The sequence below is a fragment of the Chlorocebus sabaeus genome, chromosome 20 (genome assembly GCF_047675955.1).
Source record: "Chlorocebus sabaeus isolate Y175 chromosome 20, mChlSab1.0.hap1, whole genome shotgun sequence".
Taxonomy (NCBI): Eukaryota; Metazoa; Chordata; class Mammalia; order Primates; family Cercopithecidae; genus Chlorocebus; species Chlorocebus sabaeus.
In genome coordinates, this window is record NC_132923.1 from 92103550 (window position 1) to 92120651 (window position 17102).

General features: G+C 56.9%; 3 protein-coding genes across 11 annotated transcripts; 1 reads left to right on the forward strand and 2 right to left on the reverse strand.

The window, feature by feature from the left end:
* Window positions 1-1746: 1746 nt before the first annotated feature.
* BTBD19 (BTB domain containing 19) lies at window positions 1747-9126 on the reverse strand. 8 transcript variants are annotated; one of them, XM_007978986.3, is made up of 8 exons: window positions 8070-9126; window positions 6551-6764; window positions 6370-6423; window positions 4875-4934; window positions 3913-3981; window positions 3708-3839; window positions 3437-3603; window positions 1747-3336 (listed from the first exon to the last, which is right to left on the reverse strand). In XM_007978986.3, the coding sequence occupies exons 1-8, from the start codon at window positions 8153-8155 to the stop codon at window positions 2886-2888; spliced, it is 1233 nt and encodes a 410-aa protein (XP_007977177.1). In that variant the 5' UTR covers window positions 8156-9126; the 3' UTR covers window positions 1747-2885. The 8 variants fall into 8 exon arrangements, with proteins under 8 accessions (XP_007977177.1, XP_007977180.1, XP_007977181.1 ...); XM_007978992.3 differs by having other exon boundaries at window positions 3094-3336; window positions 3478-3603; XM_007978989.3 differs by lacking the exon at window positions 4875-4934.
* Window positions 9127-10165: 1039 nt separating this feature from the next.
* On the forward strand, window positions 10166-10948 carry DYNLT4 (dynein light chain Tctex-type 4). Its single transcript, XM_007978983.3, has one exon. It carries the CDS (start codon window positions 10264-10266, stop codon window positions 10927-10929), a length of 666 nt encoding a protein of 221 aa, XP_007977174.1. The 5' UTR covers window positions 10166-10263; the 3' UTR covers window positions 10930-10948.
* On the reverse strand, window positions 10940-16402 carry PLK3 (polo like kinase 3). 2 transcript variants are annotated; one of them, XM_037998623.2, is made up of 16 exons: window positions 16205-16402; window positions 15635-15802; window positions 15361-15468; window positions 15156-15272; window positions 14873-15002; window positions 14696-14783; window positions 13780-13875; window positions 13482-13680; window positions 13241-13367; window positions 12941-13032; window positions 12610-12703; window positions 12388-12471; window positions 12119-12281; window positions 11841-11970; window positions 11555-11668; window positions 10940-11445 (listed from the first exon to the last, which is right to left on the reverse strand). In XM_037998623.2, the coding sequence occupies exons 1-16, from the start codon at window positions 16295-16297 to the stop codon at window positions 11254-11256; spliced, it is 1995 nt and encodes a 664-aa protein (XP_037854551.1). In that variant the 5' UTR covers window positions 16298-16402; the 3' UTR covers window positions 10940-11253. The 2 variants fall into 2 exon arrangements, with proteins under 2 accessions (XP_037854551.1, XP_007977172.1); XM_007978981.3 differs by lacking the exon at window positions 16205-16402 and having other exon boundaries at window positions 10942-11445; window positions 15635-15947.
* Window positions 16403-17102: the final 700 nt, after the last annotated feature.

Consider the following 17102-nt stretch of genomic DNA (forward strand, 5'->3'; position numbering starts at 1 on the left):
CTCCCAAAGTGCTGGGATTACAGGCAGGAGCCACCATGCCCAGCCCAAATTATTCTTTTAAAGTAAATCTGATCACACATCACTGTCCTGCACAAAACCCTCCAATGCCTTTCCCCATGACACATGACTCCCTGCAGATCTCTCGTCAAATGTTATCTCCTCAGAGGTCTACAATCACTGCCCTGTACAACATAGCCCCACTCCCACCACATAGCTATTTTTTTAACCAAAACAGGTGCTTTTCTTCATAGCACAAACTACTCCCTGAATAGATCATACATTTCTTTGTTTACTGCATGTTTCTCCTCTTAGAATGTTAGCTCCATGAGGCAAAGACTTGACTTGTTCTCTGATGTATTTATTCCATGACCCTAAATCAATGTCTAGTGTGTGGGCACTCAGTGAATAGTTAGGGAACAAATGAATGAATATGTTTCTAAACACATATACAGAATTTAATCTGTAACACTACAATTCTAAGTATTTTATAAAATTAATTTCATCTTCCTAAAAACTCCACTAAATAGGTTCCATTACCTCCATTTTATAAATAAGGAAACTGAGGCAAAGAAAGGTTAATCACAAAGACAATATGTGGCGGAGCTGGGATTCATAGGCAAGCATTCTGGCTCCAGGAGACACGCTCTTAATCACTATGCTACCTTTTTTCTTTTAACAAGAGGAATCATGCTGTAATTGGTCTATTCTGTGCTTTTTTTCACCAAAGATCATGGATTTTTAAAATATTATAGGAATATACCATAGTTAATATTACCAGTCCTCTGGTAATGGACATATAGATGATTTTCAATTTCTACTATCCAACCAATGCTGTCATGACATGGTACTATAAGCACATTTTCTGTCTTGAGAGATAATGCTAAATAACTATTTTTAATCCCTATGCAATATATACACACACACGTGTGTGTGTATATATATATTTTTGAGTGTGTGTGTGTGTATATATATATATATATTTTTTTTTTTTTTTTTTTTTTGAGACGGAGTCTCACTCTGTTGCCCAGGCTGAGTGCAGTGGCACAATCTCAGCTCACTGCAACCTCCGCCTCCCAGATTCAAGCAATTCTTGTGCCTCAGCCTCCCAAGTAGCTGGAATTACAGGCATGTGCCACCACACCTGGCTAGTTTTTTGTATTTTAGAGACAGGGTTTTGCCATGTTGCCCAGGCTGATCCCAAACTCCTGAGCTCAGGCGATCCACCCACCTCGGCCTCCCAAAGTTCTAGGATTACAGGTGCCAGCCACAGTGCCTGGCCTCCTCCTGTACAGCATATTTTCATATGAAGTCCCTGGGACAGAAATCTAACTTTATTTTCTTCTAAATAGTCAACTGTCTCTCATTTTAGATTGATAGTATCTTGCTTTGCAGCACCTTTAAAACTCTTTATGGAATAAAGTGGCATTTAAATGAGGAAATAGGCTGGGTGTGGTGGTGCTTCATGTAATCCCAGCACTTTGGGAGGACAGAGTGGGACGACTGCTTGAGCCCAGGAGTTTGAGACCAGCCTGGACAACATAGGGAGACCTCATCTCTACAAAAAGAAAAAAAAAAAAAAATTAGCCGAATGTGATCGAACATGCCTGTAGTCCCAGCTGTTAGGCAGGCTGAAGTGGGAGGATCGCTTGAGCCGGGGAGGCTGAGGCTGCAGTGAGCTGAGATCGCACCACTGCACTCTAGCCTGGGTGAGAATAAGGTTGTATCGTAAATAAATAAATAAATAAATAAATAAATAAAGTCATTTACTTAACATTTACATAACACTGATTATCTGACAGAGACTGAGGAAGCAGAAACCAGTAAGACACCACTCCAGGCCCCAGGGATCTTTCTTGAGGGAGATTCACATCCTCGGGAAAACAAGATGTATGGTGAATGAAGGAGGTGGCAGAGGGGTCTGCAGTGACTGAGTAAGTATGGAGCTAGAGGACTAATACCTCCAGGATAAGTGAATTTATGCAAAGATCGTATTTGAGAGAAGAGGTGAGGAACCACTCACTAGTAGTTTTGAGTGCCCTGAAAGTGAAATAGATTGAATTTTGTCCTGGAGGTCAATGGGATGTTCCAGGACTTAAGTCCCATAGGACTGACAATCAAAGACCGGTCTGGTTGCACTGTGGGAAATGGATTGAGGGGGCGCTGGAGTGAAGGCAGGAAGGCTGTGAGATGTGTCAGACAGGAAAGGTTGAACCTGGGGCTGTGAGAACTGAACCAACTGGAAAGGTCTCCTACAAGGTAAAAGAGACCTAAGGCAGGTGTGAGGAAGAGGGATAAGGCAAGGATGAGATCCAGATTTCTGGCGTGTGCACCCACAGAAATGAGAAACACGATGAGGGAAAGCTGGGGAGATCAATTTCACACTGAGCCTGTGGTGTCTGAGGGGCATTCAGGGAGCGATCTCCAGGGGGGCAGGAATGTAATGAAAGGAGCTGAACCCGGGCGCGGTGGCTCACACCTGTAATCCTAGCACTTTGGGAGGCTGAGGCCAGCGGATCACATGAAGTCAGGAGTTCCAGACCAGCTGGCCAACATGGTGAAACCCCGTCTCTACTAAAAATACAAAAATCAGCGGGGTGTGGTGGTGCATGTCTGTAATCCCAGCTACTCAGGAGGCTGAGGCACAAGAATCGCTTGAATCAGGGAGGCAGAGGCTGAAGTGAGCCGAAATCGCACCACTACACTCCAGCATCGGCAACAGAGCAAGACTATCTCAAAAAAAAAAAAAAAAAGAAAAAAGAAAGAAAGAGAGAGCGAGCGAGAAAGAAAAAGACAAAGACAGAGAGAGAGAGAGAGAGAAAAGAAAGGAAGGAAGGAAGGAAGGAGTTGAGCTGAACAGATAGATATGTGGGAGTCATCAGAATAGACTAGTAGACGACAATGCCCCCAGGCGCAGGGCGTAGAGTGAGGGCGTGGAGCGACGGAAATCCTCGTTTTCGAGTTTCGCCCACGCAGGGAGGCCCAGCCCAAGCCCTGCCCGACCCGGCCCCGACCCACCTCGCCCACTCGGGTTTGACCCCACACAAGAGGCTGCGCGTGGCAGACAACGGTTCTTCCGGCGCCCGGCTTACTGGGCACGCTGGGAACGGAAGCCCGCTCCGAACGCCGAGCACTTCGGGAGCTGTAGTTTGGGGCAGGCTCAACTGGGCGGGTCCAAGGCTCCCCGTGAGTCCCGGCGTTGGATCATTTAAAGGATAGGTCCAGAAAGCGGTGATGCTCCCGGGGCAGGGTGCCTCTCCGGCGGCGACACGGGGCGCCCCGGGCCTCATCCCCTCTCCGCAGGGCATGGCATTTCCACGCCTCCACAATCTGCTCCGCCTGCAGAGCAAGGCCAGTCAGTGCGCAGTCCCGCGGTGGCCCCTCGCCCCGAGGGCCGTGGCCGGGCCGCTCCTGCCCCCCCCCCCCCAGCGCCCTGTACCCCCTGCTGAGTGGAGCTGGGCCGGTTCCCCGCGTCCGCACCGGGATGAGTGGTTCCTGCCGGTTCTGCTCTTCCAGGGCGCTCAGCTCCGCCGGGGCCAGCAAGGCTAGTCTCAGCTCTTTCACCACCGGGGCCGCCACCTCGGCCACCGGCCTCTCCAGCACCGCCTGCGAACGCCAGCCCTGAGTCGGGCACCTGTCCTGCCACCCGCTCGCTGGGCTTGTGGCCCGCACCTCCTTCTGTGCCCTTGCGCTCCCCCAGCCCCACTCACCGCGCCCACGCGCGCCCAACTCCGGGCCGCGCGGACCAGTTCAGCCTCGTCCACGCAGAGCTTGTCGCTGCGGAGCAGGGGCAGCAGCGCGGCCGCTGACAGCTCCAGGAAGCCTTGGGACCTGAGGGCCTCCTGCAAGCCGGCAAATGGGTCAGGGAGGAGCAGAACGCGGTGCGTGGGGTGAGGAGTATGAAGGGAGCAGTACCTGGCTGTGGGCCTCTATGAAAGCCACGCAGCGCTCCTGCAGCGGCCCCAGACCGAAGGTTACGGCCACCTGCGAGCACAATGAGGGAGATCAGGTTGGAGACTGGAGAGGCTGCGTAGCCCAACCTGTTCACTGGGACCCACCACTGCAAGCCTGACCCTAGCCCTAGCTGGGGAGGCTGACAGGGCCCTCGGCCTTGCAGGAAACTAGACCCAGTGAAAGCCTGGTATACACACACACACACACGCACACACACACGTGGACTCACTGTACAACCTGCTCTTCCCTACAGGAGACTACGCCATGGCCTTCAAACCCCACCTGGGGCCTAGGCTTGGCTTTTCTTTTTTTTTTTTTTTTTGAGACAGAGTCTCGCTCTGTCGCCCAGGCTGGAGTGTGCAGTGGCGCGATCTCGGCTCACTGCAACCTCTGCCTCCCGGGTTCAAGCAATTCTCCTGCCTCAGCCTCCAGAGTAGCTGGGAGCATGCCACCACACCCGGCTAATCTTTTGTATATTTAATAGAGATGGGGTTTCACCGTTTTAGCCAGGATGGTCTCAATCTTCTGACCTCTTGATCCGCCCGCCTTGGCCTCCCAAAGTGCTGGGATTACAGGTGTGAGCCATCGTGCCTGACCCAACTTGGCTTCTAAAGTCTACAGCCACCCTTCCCCCTACCTCAAGTCCAGCTGAGAACCATTCCCCAGCCCTGATAGAGAGAAGACCAGCAAAGACCTCTAGCCCCTTCAACACCTGCTCCTACACCTGACCCTGCTGATATACCCAGGATCCCACATATCTAGGCACAGAATTCATCCTGTAAACCTCCTTGGAACACCGCCACCACCACCATGTACCCAAGTTATTTCAAGGCCAGACACAGCAGGCCCAGGCTCCCAGCACCTGGGAGCCCATTTCCACACACACAGCCAGACTCCTCCCATGCCTGTCCAGCAGCACCCACCTGCAGGGCCTCACAAACCAACTCCACATCCAGCACCTTCACCACAAACTGCAGGCACAGCTGGGAACAGAAATGAATGTGGGTTGTGTGGCGGTGTGCCTGCTCCAAGACACTAGTTCCACCCCAGAAGCAGTGAGCAGGCTTGGATTGGTGAGTCACCTAGCAGCCCTAGACCCCATCCTGACCTCCCAGGCCAAAGGAGGCAGGGAATTGCTAGAGCCTGAGACAGCAGGCTCACAGGAACTGGAGACTAGCAAAACCAAGCCCAGCCACCCACCTTCTAGCACATTTGCCGCTAAGCAAGACCAGATAAAAGCCATGCAAAATTCTCTCCTTCTTTCAGGATGCTTATCTTCCTCCACTTGTTCCCTTCCTGACTCAAGGATACTTCTATTTTTAGCAGAAACTTGAATTTCATCCGTGACATCTCTCATCTCTTGACTGCTACACTCGCCTCCTGAATGGACTAGTGAGTCCTCTCCACCTCTTCCAATCCCTTCTCCCCTGAGCTTCCAATTCTTCACTCCCTTATCGGAAACTTTCAGTGAATCTCCACTGCCCTCTGCTTAAAAGAAGTCCAAAAGCTTGAGGGCCCTACATGAATCAGGCCCTGGCGTCCTCTGCAGTCTCATCTTGCCCTCTCCTCACAGTCCAGACACACCAAATGTCTCACTGGCTCCTTTGGTGCCTCTGTGACTAGAATGCCATCTTCCCACTTCCCCTAGGAACAAAATCCTATTTGTTCTACCAGATCCGACACATACGTTTCCTCCTCCAGGAAGTCTTCTCCTCTCCCTAGTGGTGGGACTGGAGAGGTCCCCCATACAGTCTTGGCACCATTCACACTTCTCTGTCACTTTATTAATTTATTTATTTATTTTTGAGAGCAACTCTCGATCTGTCACCCAGGCTGGAATGCAGTAGTGCGATCTCAGCTCACTGCAACCTCTGCCTCCCAGGTTCAAGCGATTCTTGTGCCTCAGCCTCCCAAGTGGCTGGAATTACAGGTGTATGCCACCACACCTGGCTAATTTTTGTGCCTTTAGTAGAGACGGGGTGTCACCATGTTGCCCAGGCTGGTCTGGAGCTTCTGGGCTCAAGCGATCCACCCGCTTCAGCCTCCCAAAGTGCTGGGATTACAGGCATGAGCCACTGCGCCCAGCCTCTATCACACTTCTTATGCCACCCAGATAAGTGTTTTCATGTGTCTGTCTCCTCTCCCTCTCTGGAGAATAGGGATCAAGGCTGACATCTTTGTACCTACAGCACCAGCCATAATCACCCCCTCTTGGCCACAGCACACACAGGGCAGGCATGCATGGATCCTTTTGCACACAGGCACACATACATGCCCTACTTACACGGGAGAGACATACATACTTCTCTCTGTGTGGGCACACGTTCCTCTCCAGGCCAGAGTGTGTGTGAGGCAGGGCGGGAAGTGAGCCGGTGAGAAGCAAGGGAAATGAGACATGGACCTGGCACACAAACCCACCTCTCTCAGTTCCTCCAGCCCATATTCCACAGCCGCTGTCAGCACTTCTAGCACCTGTAGAGTGGGTGGTGGGGGGAGTGGAAGGGAGTTTCCCCTGCCCTCTGCCCACAGTGTAATGGGCAAACTCTTGCCTCTGGCACCCCCCGCCTGTCCCACCCAGGACCCTGGTCAGCGGGCTCACAGAGTGACGGTGAAGCTTGACACTGTTGGTATATAGGAACTCCAGCACTGCCAGGAAGGCCTCAGTTGGCACAGTGCTTAGCACCACAGGACTAGGCACCCCGGGGCCTGGCTCTGTGCCCAGAAGTCGCTGGAAGAAGTTGCATCTACAGGCCAACAAGCACCGATGGGCAAATACCTCCTGCCGTTCTTGACCAACCACGAAGCAAACATCACTGTGGGAGAGAGGCAGAGAGCCAGCGGAGAGGAGGCCAGCACCTGGAGTGCAACTTGGGCTATGCCTTTGCCCACTCTGGGTCTTAGTTTCCTATCCAGAATGTAAGAGACAGGGCTTGGTCCCTCCAGCAGAAGGTCTGGGACCCAAAGCCCTGAGTTCTAGTCCCAGCTCCACCTGGTGACTTCCTATCTTTGAATCTCAGGTTTCTCACCCATGAAATGGGACAATAATCCTAAACCTCAGGTCGCAGAGGAGGTGACTATGTTTGATTACTGAGGGGCATCTGAACGAACAGAAGCACGGTTGATCCCACCTTCCCCTCTCCTCCCCAGCCTGAGTCTTGGGGGAAGGGAAGCTGCTTTTGGCTCCTCCTCCACCAGCTGCAAACTCAGCTTTTTTCAGGCCTCCTCCAGACAGGCGGGTGTGGGGGTGTGGGGCACAGAGTGTGCACTGACTGCAAACAGACACAGCAGTGATGCACCATCATGAGCCAGACCACAGTTTCCATCTTCATGATCACTTCCGGCCCCAGCTCTGGGCCTCTAAACAAAGCAGGGGATAGGAGGCAGATGAGGCTGGAGCCTCCTAGAGCCTCTTAGTCCCAGGTCCAAAGCCTGGGGGTTCACATTACCCAGACCAGACTGTGACCCCAAAGAAGCAGGGTGATGGAAGTCACCACCCTTTGGGGAAGAGGTCAGATCTGAGACCATGAGGACAGAGAGCTTCATTCTAGCTCTCCTGAGCAGTCCGGCCTCCTGTAAACTCTACCCCTGGTTTCAGACACCACCAGCATCCTGGCCAGCAGGGAGCAGCCAGCACTCCCGAGGCTTCCTGTCAGGGACTATGGCTCAATTCCTCGAGCTCTGTTCTTCTTGTGAAGCCTCAGTTCCCAGAACAGGTCATCTGTTCCTTTTCTTCGAGCAGGGAGGCCTCAACACCAAGCTGAGTGAGTGGAGGGAGGAGGGGAATCATAACCCACCATCTCTCGGGATCCCAGGGGCTGAGAATCATTCTCTTCTGCCAGGAGCCCAAAGTCCAAAGAAGGAAGGGCTTTGCCTGAGCTCACACAGCAGCTCCAGGCTCTAGCCCCCAGGACCCTGCCAGCCTTGCCTCTGGCCCTCAGGGTCTCACAGACACTGAGTGACCAGCAGCCATGTTCCACATTTGACCTCCCCACAGCATGAGTTCACCAGGGAGGATGGCCAAGTTCTAATTCCCAGCCTCTTCTCACCAGGGCCTCCTTAGAGTCCTGGGGCCCTCAGAGCCAGCTAAGGAAAACCCGCAGGCAGGGCCCACCCCTCACCTGTATCGTGGGTTGTTGACGAGGCTTCGGAGTGCTTCGGAAAATGGTTCAGCTTTCCCATGCACGACCAGTCCCAGGGGCTCCATGGGTGAGAAGGGGTGCAGGTGGAGGAGGGAGCCTGGGAGGCCTGGCCAGGTCCTAGAGCTGGTGAGGCTAGCAAGGCCCGAGAGGGAGAAGCAGGGACTCGGGAGGCCTGTTTGCTGAGAAGCTGAAGTTTAGGAGTGGAGCAGGAGGGGCCCAAGCTACTGAAGGCATCAGGGGCCAGAGGCTCAGGGACAGGAACAGACACAGGGAGGGGACCGGGAGAAGCTGAGGCTGGAGTGGCCTATGGGCCTGGGAAGAGGCTGGCTGGCTGGCGGCGGCGTAAGAGGCCCTGGCTGGGAGTCTGCCCAGGCAGCCACCGGGTGGGAAGCCTGTGGGTTTCCATGGAAACTGGAGCTGGCCTGAGAAGAGACTCCACCCATCTCCCGGGCAGGCCCAGGGAAAACTTCAGTCCTTAGAGAGGCACTAAGCGCGGTATGAGGGTCTTAGCCCCCGAAGCCAAGCCTGCCCTAGGTTCAGAGTTCAAACTCCTTACCCTTGTAACCCTTCCCTCCTCCACAGGCACACAGGGTCAGGATCTGCTTAGCCAGGCCTGGGAATCCCCCACTCAACAGGGAAAATCCTCACCCCTATAGATGGGTCAGGGCCCAGACCTGGCTTGTTTGGGAGGGGACAGTCCCGTCCCTGCCAGAGGGGGAGTCACATGAGTTGTCAGCTCTGGCAGAGGTGTCACAGCCTCTGGGGAAATCTAGGTACTAGGGCACACAAGAGGCGTAGCCAGCTAGGGACAAGCCCCAGGACACTTGGGTCAGCAAGGGTCACGAGGCTGGACTCGGTGTTCACCGCCGAGTCACTGCCACTTTGTAAGGCCTGGTTCCTATCAGCTGAGCTAATGGACCTCCCCTCCTCCGCACATAGCCCTGAACTGAGGAAGTCATCCAAGCCCCACCCTAACTGTGCGCCGGGAGCGGAAATGTTTGTCCGTGTTGAGGCTGACTGACGGGGAGACAACAGAGCCATGACGTGTTCCTTCCTGTGGGCCCAGACCCTGGATTCCTGAGCCACCACCCCCGCAGCCTCAAGATCTCACCCTGTCCTAGGCCTCTGTGACTTGTTCATAATGGCCAGTCTCCACAAGGGGAGAAAACGGGCCCTGGCTCAAGCGCCCTGGGGTAGGACGAAGCCTTTCTGACCATAGCCTTGCTCTACATCTGCCCCTCTGTCGCCTGCGCTTAGGAAGTTTGCCTCTGAGCTGCAAGACCCTGTCGGCCACTCTCCCTGATGACCCCACGCACAGCACATGCTCACAGTAACAGGTCTCTCAGGTTAAGCCAGAGCTGGACTGGAGGGAGGGATCCTTGGAGAGAGGAGTGTTTGCTCCAGCAACCCATGGCAACTCCACAACACAGGTCCTTCCCCTCCCACTTGCCCTTCAGGCCAGTGGGGCCAGGGCCGTGGAGCCTGACAGAACTCAGAAGCCAAAGCCTGCAGGTGACTCAGGTGCCTGAGGGAGTTTCGGGAGCAGAGGGCGGCCATCCCAGAACTGATTCTGGAGGAAGTGGGATCAGAGGCCAAAGGCAGAAGGTGGAAGGGGCTTCACAAGTCGTCTGCCCTCAGCCTGGGCCAGGTGTAGGGGAGATCTTTGTGCCAGCCACCCTAGAGTAGATCTGGATGGAAGATGACTAGATTCAACACCCCAGGGCTGGAAGGATCTGTGGGGTTGAAAGAGGTGATCTGTCAGTCTTTCCTGGTTAGGGGTTGGAGGCACTGCCTCCATGGTCCAGGCTGAGGCAGAGGCCTGCTTCTCCTTCCAGAGAAGTAGGGTGGCAGGGAGAAATGGCAGTCTCTAAGACTCTGAGCGTACCTGGCTAACCTCCATAGTGCCCAGAGAAGATGCTCAGCAGGCAGGACTAGCCCAGGATCCCAGTCCCAGCAGCCTCCTGTCCCTTGCTCATGTGTCTAACAACCTTTAACCTTCTCAGCACCTAGGAACCCAGGCAGCCTGGGACTATCTGATCCACTTGTTCTAAAACACAGGTAAGAAGGGAGTAGAAGGTAAAAACCCTTGACATCACTGAGCAAGAGGCTGGGGTGGGTAGACAGATGCCCAGTGAAGGCCACCCTGAGTGTGGGTCCTCTAGCCAGCAGGTCCATGGCCAGCAGTCCTCTGCCCCCAGGATGCCAGGAGGAGGAGAATGCCAAAGACTACGGGCCGAAACCCTCACCAGTGCGGCCCCGAGGCCGCCTGCCCAGCATTGATGAGGCGCGACCGGCAGGTCCAGGTCCTGGCCCGGCCTCTCGCCGGGGCTCCATGCTGGGCCTGGCCACGTCCTTCTCCCGTCGCAACTCGCTGGCCGGGCCAGGCGCGGGTCCTGGGGGTCGGCGGCCATCCCTGGGCCCGGTGCCCCCTCTGGGCTCACGGGTCAGCTTCTCAGGGTTGCCTCTGGCGCCCGCCCGTCGGGTGACGCCCTCCTACCGCACGGAGCCAGTGCCCGGGGAGCGCTGGGAGGCTGCGCGCGCACAGCGTGCCCTGGAGGTGGCACTGTCCGCAGGGCTGCGCGACGCGTGCTACTCCAGCGCCGAGGCCGCGCGGCTGGTGCAGGAGCTCTGCGAGCAGGTGCACGTTCGCCTGCGCGAGCTCAGCCCGCCGCGCTACAAGCTGGTGTGCAGCGTGGTGCTGGGGCCGCGCGCGGGCCAGGGCATTCATGTGGTCAGCCGCGCGCTCTGGGACGTGGCGCGCGATGGGCTGGCCTCGGTCTCTTATACCAACACCTCGCTCTTCGCGGTGGCCACGGTCCACGGGCTCTACTGTGAGTGAGGGGGAATCTAATTCTGCAAAATTGTTTATTATCCTAGGAGGAGGCCCCCCTGGGGCTCACATCCCAATAAATAAGTGTCTGACAATAAATAAAAGTGGTCCATAAATAACGCCCCCTAGCTGGGAGCTAAGGCTCAGGCTTATCTTGGAGAGGGGGCAGGAGCCAGCGAAGACAAGCCGCCCCCAACTCCAGTAAAGCTGGTCCCTGATTCCCTGGGGGATTCGGCCCAAAGTCCCCAGTGAGGCACCAAAGGAAGGGGGAGGGCCACAAAGGCAAGGGCCAGAGCCTTACAGGCACAGGCCTCAGGCCTCAGGGCTTGAGTCCTAGGCTGGGCTGCGGTCCCGGAGCAGGCGCAGAGCATAGCGGAGTCGCTGCCGCAGGTCTGGAGAGCAGCCCAGCTGCCGAAGGTGGGAAGCGAGGTAAGTATAAGCACTACGATTTCGGGCTACAAAAGTCACAAGGAGGGGCTCCCAGCCACTGAGAATCAGCTTGGTGTGATCCCCGTAGAAGTTCACCTGCACACAGGAGCATGACAGTGGTCAGGACCTAGGCTCCGGACCCAGCTTCCTCCCCAGCACCCTGGGCCTCCCAGACCTTCCCTGAAACTCCTGGATAGGCTCTTACCTGGACAGTGCCATCACTAAACAGCATGAGGAGAGCCTGATCCGTCTTGACCCACTGCAGCAGCAAGGGTGGAGCAGGTACCTCTACCTCGTCCACACTGGGCAGATCTCCACCCTGGGAGCAGGATCGGAGCAGGTCACTGATCCAGCGTGAGACAGCCCCCTCCCCATTAGTGTATGCCTTTAGTGTATGCCTCTAGCTTGGAGCACCCCCACCACCACCAAGGGGGAATCAGAGAGCTCAGGATGGGTTAGTTTTCAATGTACCACAGCCCCAGCCCTCACACCTTCATGAGGTGCTGCTCCATGTAGGAGGTGAAGTACCGCAGGATACCCAGCTGAGGCTGCAGGGCCCGGGGCACAGCACCCACGGAGAAGGAGAAGTGCTTTGTGCTGGTGGGGTTGTAGTGCACAGTCCTAGAATGGGGAGGCAGAGGTCAGAGGGAGCCCTACACCGATGCCCCTCCCCTGAGAAACCCAGACCCCTGAGCCCAGGAGCACACAGGAGGGTGCGGCCCTGCTGGGTTAGTGGCCTGAATACAAGGCACCCCATAACAGCACTTACTTTCTGTTGGCTGACAGGGCCATATGTGTGCCATCGTTGAAGAGCACAGCCACACGGCGGCTGGACAGTTGATACCCAAAGCCAAACTTATTGGAGTAGTCAACCCACTTGCTGACCCACACCAGAGGCTCTGGCTGGGCCAGCGGGGCCGGGTTCTGTTCCGCTGTCATGGGAAAGGAGGGAGTCAGGACCTGCTCCTGGCTCCCAGGAGCAGAACTCCCAGCCACAGAACTCCCACCACAGCAGCATGTACCAGACCCCAGCCTTACCTGGGGGCATGAAGGCCACACAGTTTCTCAGCGCACAGAGGGCTGACTCCACTACTGTGGCCACAGTCAGACCTTCTTCAAATCCTGAAGAAGACAGGGCACAGAGATTTAGGAATTAGCACCCCAGGACCCAGGCCAGGCCCCTCTGCCCACTCCTTCCCTCTGGTCCCTGATCTCAGCTCCAGCAACCTCTGGCACCTCTCATCCTCCCTGGCTCCTCACCATCTCCACTGCTTGCCAGTGTCCCACGGGGTGAGCTGTCCTCAGGTGCTGTCTCTACCAGGCTGACAGGGGCTGGGCCAGAAGCTGCTGGAGCCTGGAGGGTTGGGCAGGGAAAGGGAGTGAGACAGGCCCCAAAATCCAAACCCTTGAGTCCATGGCCCGGCCCTGCCCTGCCTCCCAGGGCACCCCAGGTCAGCCCTGCCAGGCTGGTGACACACAGCCAATTAGGCCACCACAAGGTTGGATGCTTCAGCAGCCTTTTATCCTGGGCTTCCCTCAGCTGCTAGGGTGGGGGTGAGTCAGGGGAACAGTGTCCACGTGAGCACCTCACCTCTGGCCTGGCATCCTGATGGCCAACCGACGTGCGCATGAGGCCGCTTACCAAACAGGAGACCTCGTCCCTCTCCTGGGCATGATTCTTACCTGGAGGTGAAGGATGATACCATCCTCAGTATCCTGCCCAGTCCCTCCACTTCCCACAGGGATGACACAGAGACTGGCCTCCCCAAGTGCCTGTACTGCACATGCTCTCCCCAGGCATTGCCAGGCACCCACACTCACACATCCGAGACAAATGTGACAAGCTGCTCTGCTGCTCTGCCCCCTCAACCCACTGACACCCCAGACTCACTCTTGTTCTTCTTTCTGCCAAAGAGGCTCTTGGTAACTTTGGCAAACAGACTCCTAGCCGGGTTGGGGGGTGTCAGGTCTGGGACTGTCACACAGCTGCTGATAGGGAGTCGATCGGGGGTGTAGCCCTAGGGAGGGGAGCCGTGTGAACAGAGAAGAGGGGCTCCAGGGGCCCTGTCACCTGCACCCTTTCAATCCCTGGGAATACGCAGAGGGACTTAGAGGTCTGGGGAGCCACAGACCTTGGTAAAGAAGTCATGGCGCAGGATCTGGTCAATAGAGGGGCGGTCTCGGGGTGAGGCCCGAAGGATGGCAGCCAGGAGCTGCCGAGCAGGCAGTGAGAGGCTGGCAGGCAGCGTGTAGTGAACCTGCTTGATGCAGCGGTACGTCTCCTTCAGGTCAGCCGTCTCAAAGGGAGGGCTCCCGCAGAGCAGCGTGTACCTATAGGGCAGGGCCAAGGGGTCAGGAGTAAAGTGGAGGGGATACCCCACCCACACACCCACCACCTGTCTGCTGCCGAACCTGGACCCTGCGACTCACATGACACAGCCCAGTGACCATACATCCGCCTCGGGCCCATGGCCCTGTCTCAGTAGTACTTCGGGAGCCACATAGTTAGGGGTGCCACAGATGGTCCTGAAAGAGGGTGGGGAGGAGGAGAAAAGGCTGAGACCCAGCCCAGCAGCCCCCCCACCCCTTCCCCCACTGTGAGTCCAGACAAAGCAGCTGCCTGTCACCAAAGGCCAGAGAACTCCTGCTTGTCCTGGGACAATGGATGCCAGGGATGGCAGCTGAGTCCCCGCCTACCCGCCTAGCCCAGCTGCTCAGCTGCTCTTCATGACAGGGGGAGGGCCTGACCCCCAGCCCAGTCCCCTCCTCCAGGGTCAACACAGAGAGTCCACAGCTGATCCCTTCCCCCTTCCTGCACTCCTATCTGTCAGACAGTCATCAGGCTGTCACCTCCCATGGTTTGTGCCACACACACACCAACACCAGCTGTCACAACCCCCATAAACACTTATCTGCCACATATGCTGTCTGTGTCACACACACAAAGTACGATGGCCACAGCAGGGTCTTCTTACACCCAGTGTCATATCCTACCATTCCCACACTCTCAGTCTGTCTCTCACACACACACACATGCTGCCTGTAACCTTCCCCCATCCACATGAAGGGTAAGTCATATGCCTCCAAGAATCTGTACACCCCCATCTGTCTCAGGGACTCAGGGTCACTTACCCTATCTGTGTCACACACCTATACACACCCCTCTCCACTGGTCCCGGTAACACAGGCTGCCACCTCCACCTTCACACATGCATAAACAGCCCCTCGTCCCTTCCCATTTATCTCATGCACACATCAAGCAGTCACCTTGCCTCCCACATACATATGCACTGTCTGTCACGCATGTCATCTGTATCACACACAGGCTCCTTTCCTCAAAACTCACTTCTTCCTCTGCTCCGGAGGCTCCAACCGGGCTGCCAGCCCAAAATCCCCCACCTTCAGTTCCATGTTCTCAGTGACGAAAAAATTTCCTAGATGGGGAAAGAGAGGTGTGTCAGATTCTTTCCTTCCTTCCTCCCTCCCTCCCCAACCTCCCATCCTCCAGGCTCAGGAGTCTCACCCAACTTGAGGTCCCGGTGCAAGATGCCGCGCTGGTGCAAGTACTTGAGGCCGGAAAGGATCTGCCGCAGGTAGTAGCGCACTTCTGGCTCCAACAGGGTGTGCCGGGCCTTCCAGATGTGGGCCAGGGACTGCAAAGAGCCACTGCCTCAGCCCCTGGTGAGCCCTCCCTCCCCCTCCCCCTCCATCTGTGCTCCCTGAGGAAGAAACAGGGCCGGAGCTTTGAGTCTTAAGACTCTCTTCTCTCCCTCACCCTCATCCCTGCGGATATCACCATCTTTCACCTTTCGACTGCAGAGCTCCAGGAAAATGTAGATGTTGTCAGCGTCCTCAAAGTGGTGCGAAAAACGCACGATGTGGCGGTGCTGCAGGTCTCGGTGCAGCTCAATCTCATTTAGGATCTGCGATGAGGGCGCAGGGTCGTCATCTTTCCATGGTTCCCATGCCACCGTCCCCACCCCACCCCTCGCCCGCTGAGCCTGGACCTACCTTCTCGCGCTGATGCGGCTTGGCGACGCGGCTCTGCGGGATGACTTTGACAGCGTAGGCGCTGCCAGTCTCTGTGTCAGTGGCCTCGTAGCAGCGGGCGAAGCCCCCCTGTGAAGAGGGGGCGTCAGGCTGGGTGTTCTAGGGGTGCCGACTCTGGCCCGCAGGCGTCCCCGCGTTGGGGGTCAAGTGCCCACGCCCGGCTTGGTGCCAGAAATGAGGCCGGCCGAGACCCCCACCTCCACCATCACCACCCCGCGGACGTCCCCCGGCCCACCTTGCCCAACAAGCGGCCTTTGAAGTATGTGCGGCCACTGCGCGGGTCCGTGATGAGGCGCCCGGGGTCTGACGTCGGTAGCCCGGCCAGCATCTCCAGCTCAGGTCCGGGCAAGGCACTCGGAGGCGGCCCGGGCCCGGCCGGGGGAGCGGGCTCGGCGGCCGCACGCTGGAAGGGGCGCGGGGACAGGAAACCGGTGGCGGGCTCCATGCGGACGGCGCGTCGCAGCGCGGGCCCGGCTTCTTCTCGGTTCCGCCCGGCCCCGGCCGCGCGTGGCGCTGCCTGTATTTGCTACGCTGCGCTCGCGCCCGGGGGAGCCCAGCGTTTTTATCAATGAACGCCTGCCCCCTCCCCGGCGTCTCGTCACCAAGAGTCCCGCCCCCTTCCTGGCAGCGAGTCGAGGAGAGGCCCCTCCCATTCCCGGCCTTACATCACCCAGAAGCTCCTCCCCCACCCAACGCACTGCCAGGCCCCGCCTCCTGGCTGCGCCCCGGGGCGCAGCCCGGCAGCTAGTCACCATGCAGGTGCGACCAGGCCGCCGGGGCCAGCTGATCCCTGTCCGCTTCTCACCCCTCCTTGGCCAGTGCGAGTCCCGCTCATGGGGGCCTCTTTCTTTCCCCATCCTTCGGGGCGTGTGCTGAAGTCCGAGTGGGGCCCGGGCATCTGGGGGCGTCCCCCAGCAACTAGATAGATCAGCGTTCCAGCCAGCAGCTGAGAGGCAGGGGCGGCGCTCGCTTTTCCCCGGGCGTGTCACCCGACACTCCCCTTTCAGTGTGCCGGACCGCGTGTGTCCTTCGCTCTCGCCCGGGGCCCGGCCCAGTGCTGCCCTCTTTAGGGCCTGGAAGGAAGGCACAGTCTCGCGACTGGCTTGCCTGGCCTGAGGGCTGCCTTGCCAGGTTTAGGAGTCAAGCAGAGACTGGAATTTCAAGGCTTCTACCATGCTCCAGGCCACATCTTCCGCTACCCAATTCTACACTCTTGAGGGGCAGATTTCGGGTTCCTGCGGGGTCCCCAATTCCCTTCCTCTGAAAATACCCGCAGGCCTGGGTCAGCAGCCAGAAGGCCAGAAAGTGAATGGGAATTGGATTTTCTTTTTTCTTTTTTTTTCTTTTTTTTTTTTTTGAGACGGAGTCTCGCTCTGTCGCCCAGGCTGGAGTGCAGTGGCGCGATCTCGGCTCACTGCAAGCTCTGCCGCCTCCCAGGTTCACGCCATTCTCCTGGCTCAGCCTCCCTAGAAGCTGGGACTACAGGCCCCGCCACCACGCCCAGCTAATTTTTTTGTATTTTTAGTAGAGACGGGGTTTCACCGTGTTCACCAGGATGGTCTCGATCTCCTGACCTCGTGATCCGCCCGCCTCGGCCTCCCAAAGTGCTGGGATTACAGGCGTGAGCCACCGCGCCCGGTCTTTTTTTTTTTTTTTTTTTTTTTTTTTTTTTTTGAGACGGAGTTTCGCTCTTGTTGCCCAGG

Bases quoted from the DNA above. Each gene is read 5' to 3' on its own strand.
- DYNLT4 (XM_007978983.3), top strand. From the start codon at position 10,264: ATGGCCAGCAGTCCTCTGCCCCCAGGATGCCAGGAGGAGGAGAATGCC.
- BTBD19 (XM_007978986.3), bottom strand. From the start codon at position 8,155: ATGGAGCCCCTGGGACTGGTCGTGCATGGGAAAGCTGAACCATTTTCC. The intron at 6,424-6,550 runs GTGAGCCCGCTG...CCCACTCTACAG, and splicing joins TCAAGCTTCACCGTCACTCT to GTGCTAGAAGTGCTGACAGC. The intron at 3,337-3,436 runs GTACAGGGCGCT...CTTGCTCTGCAG, and splicing joins CCAGCTCCACTCAGCAGGGG to GCGGAGCAGATTGTGGAGGC.
- PLK3 (XM_037998623.2), bottom strand. From the start codon at position 16,297: ATGCCCGGGCCCCACTCGGACTTCAGCACACGCCCCGAAGGATGGGGA. The intron at 15,469-15,634 runs GTGGGCCGGGGG...CCCTCTTCACAG, and splicing joins AAGGCCGCTTGTTGGGCAAG to GGGGGCTTCGCCCGCTGCTA. The intron at 11,669-11,840 runs GTGTGAGGGCTG...TCCTGCTCCCAG, and splicing joins TGGAGCAGCACCTCATGAAG to GGTGGAGATCTGCCCAGTGT.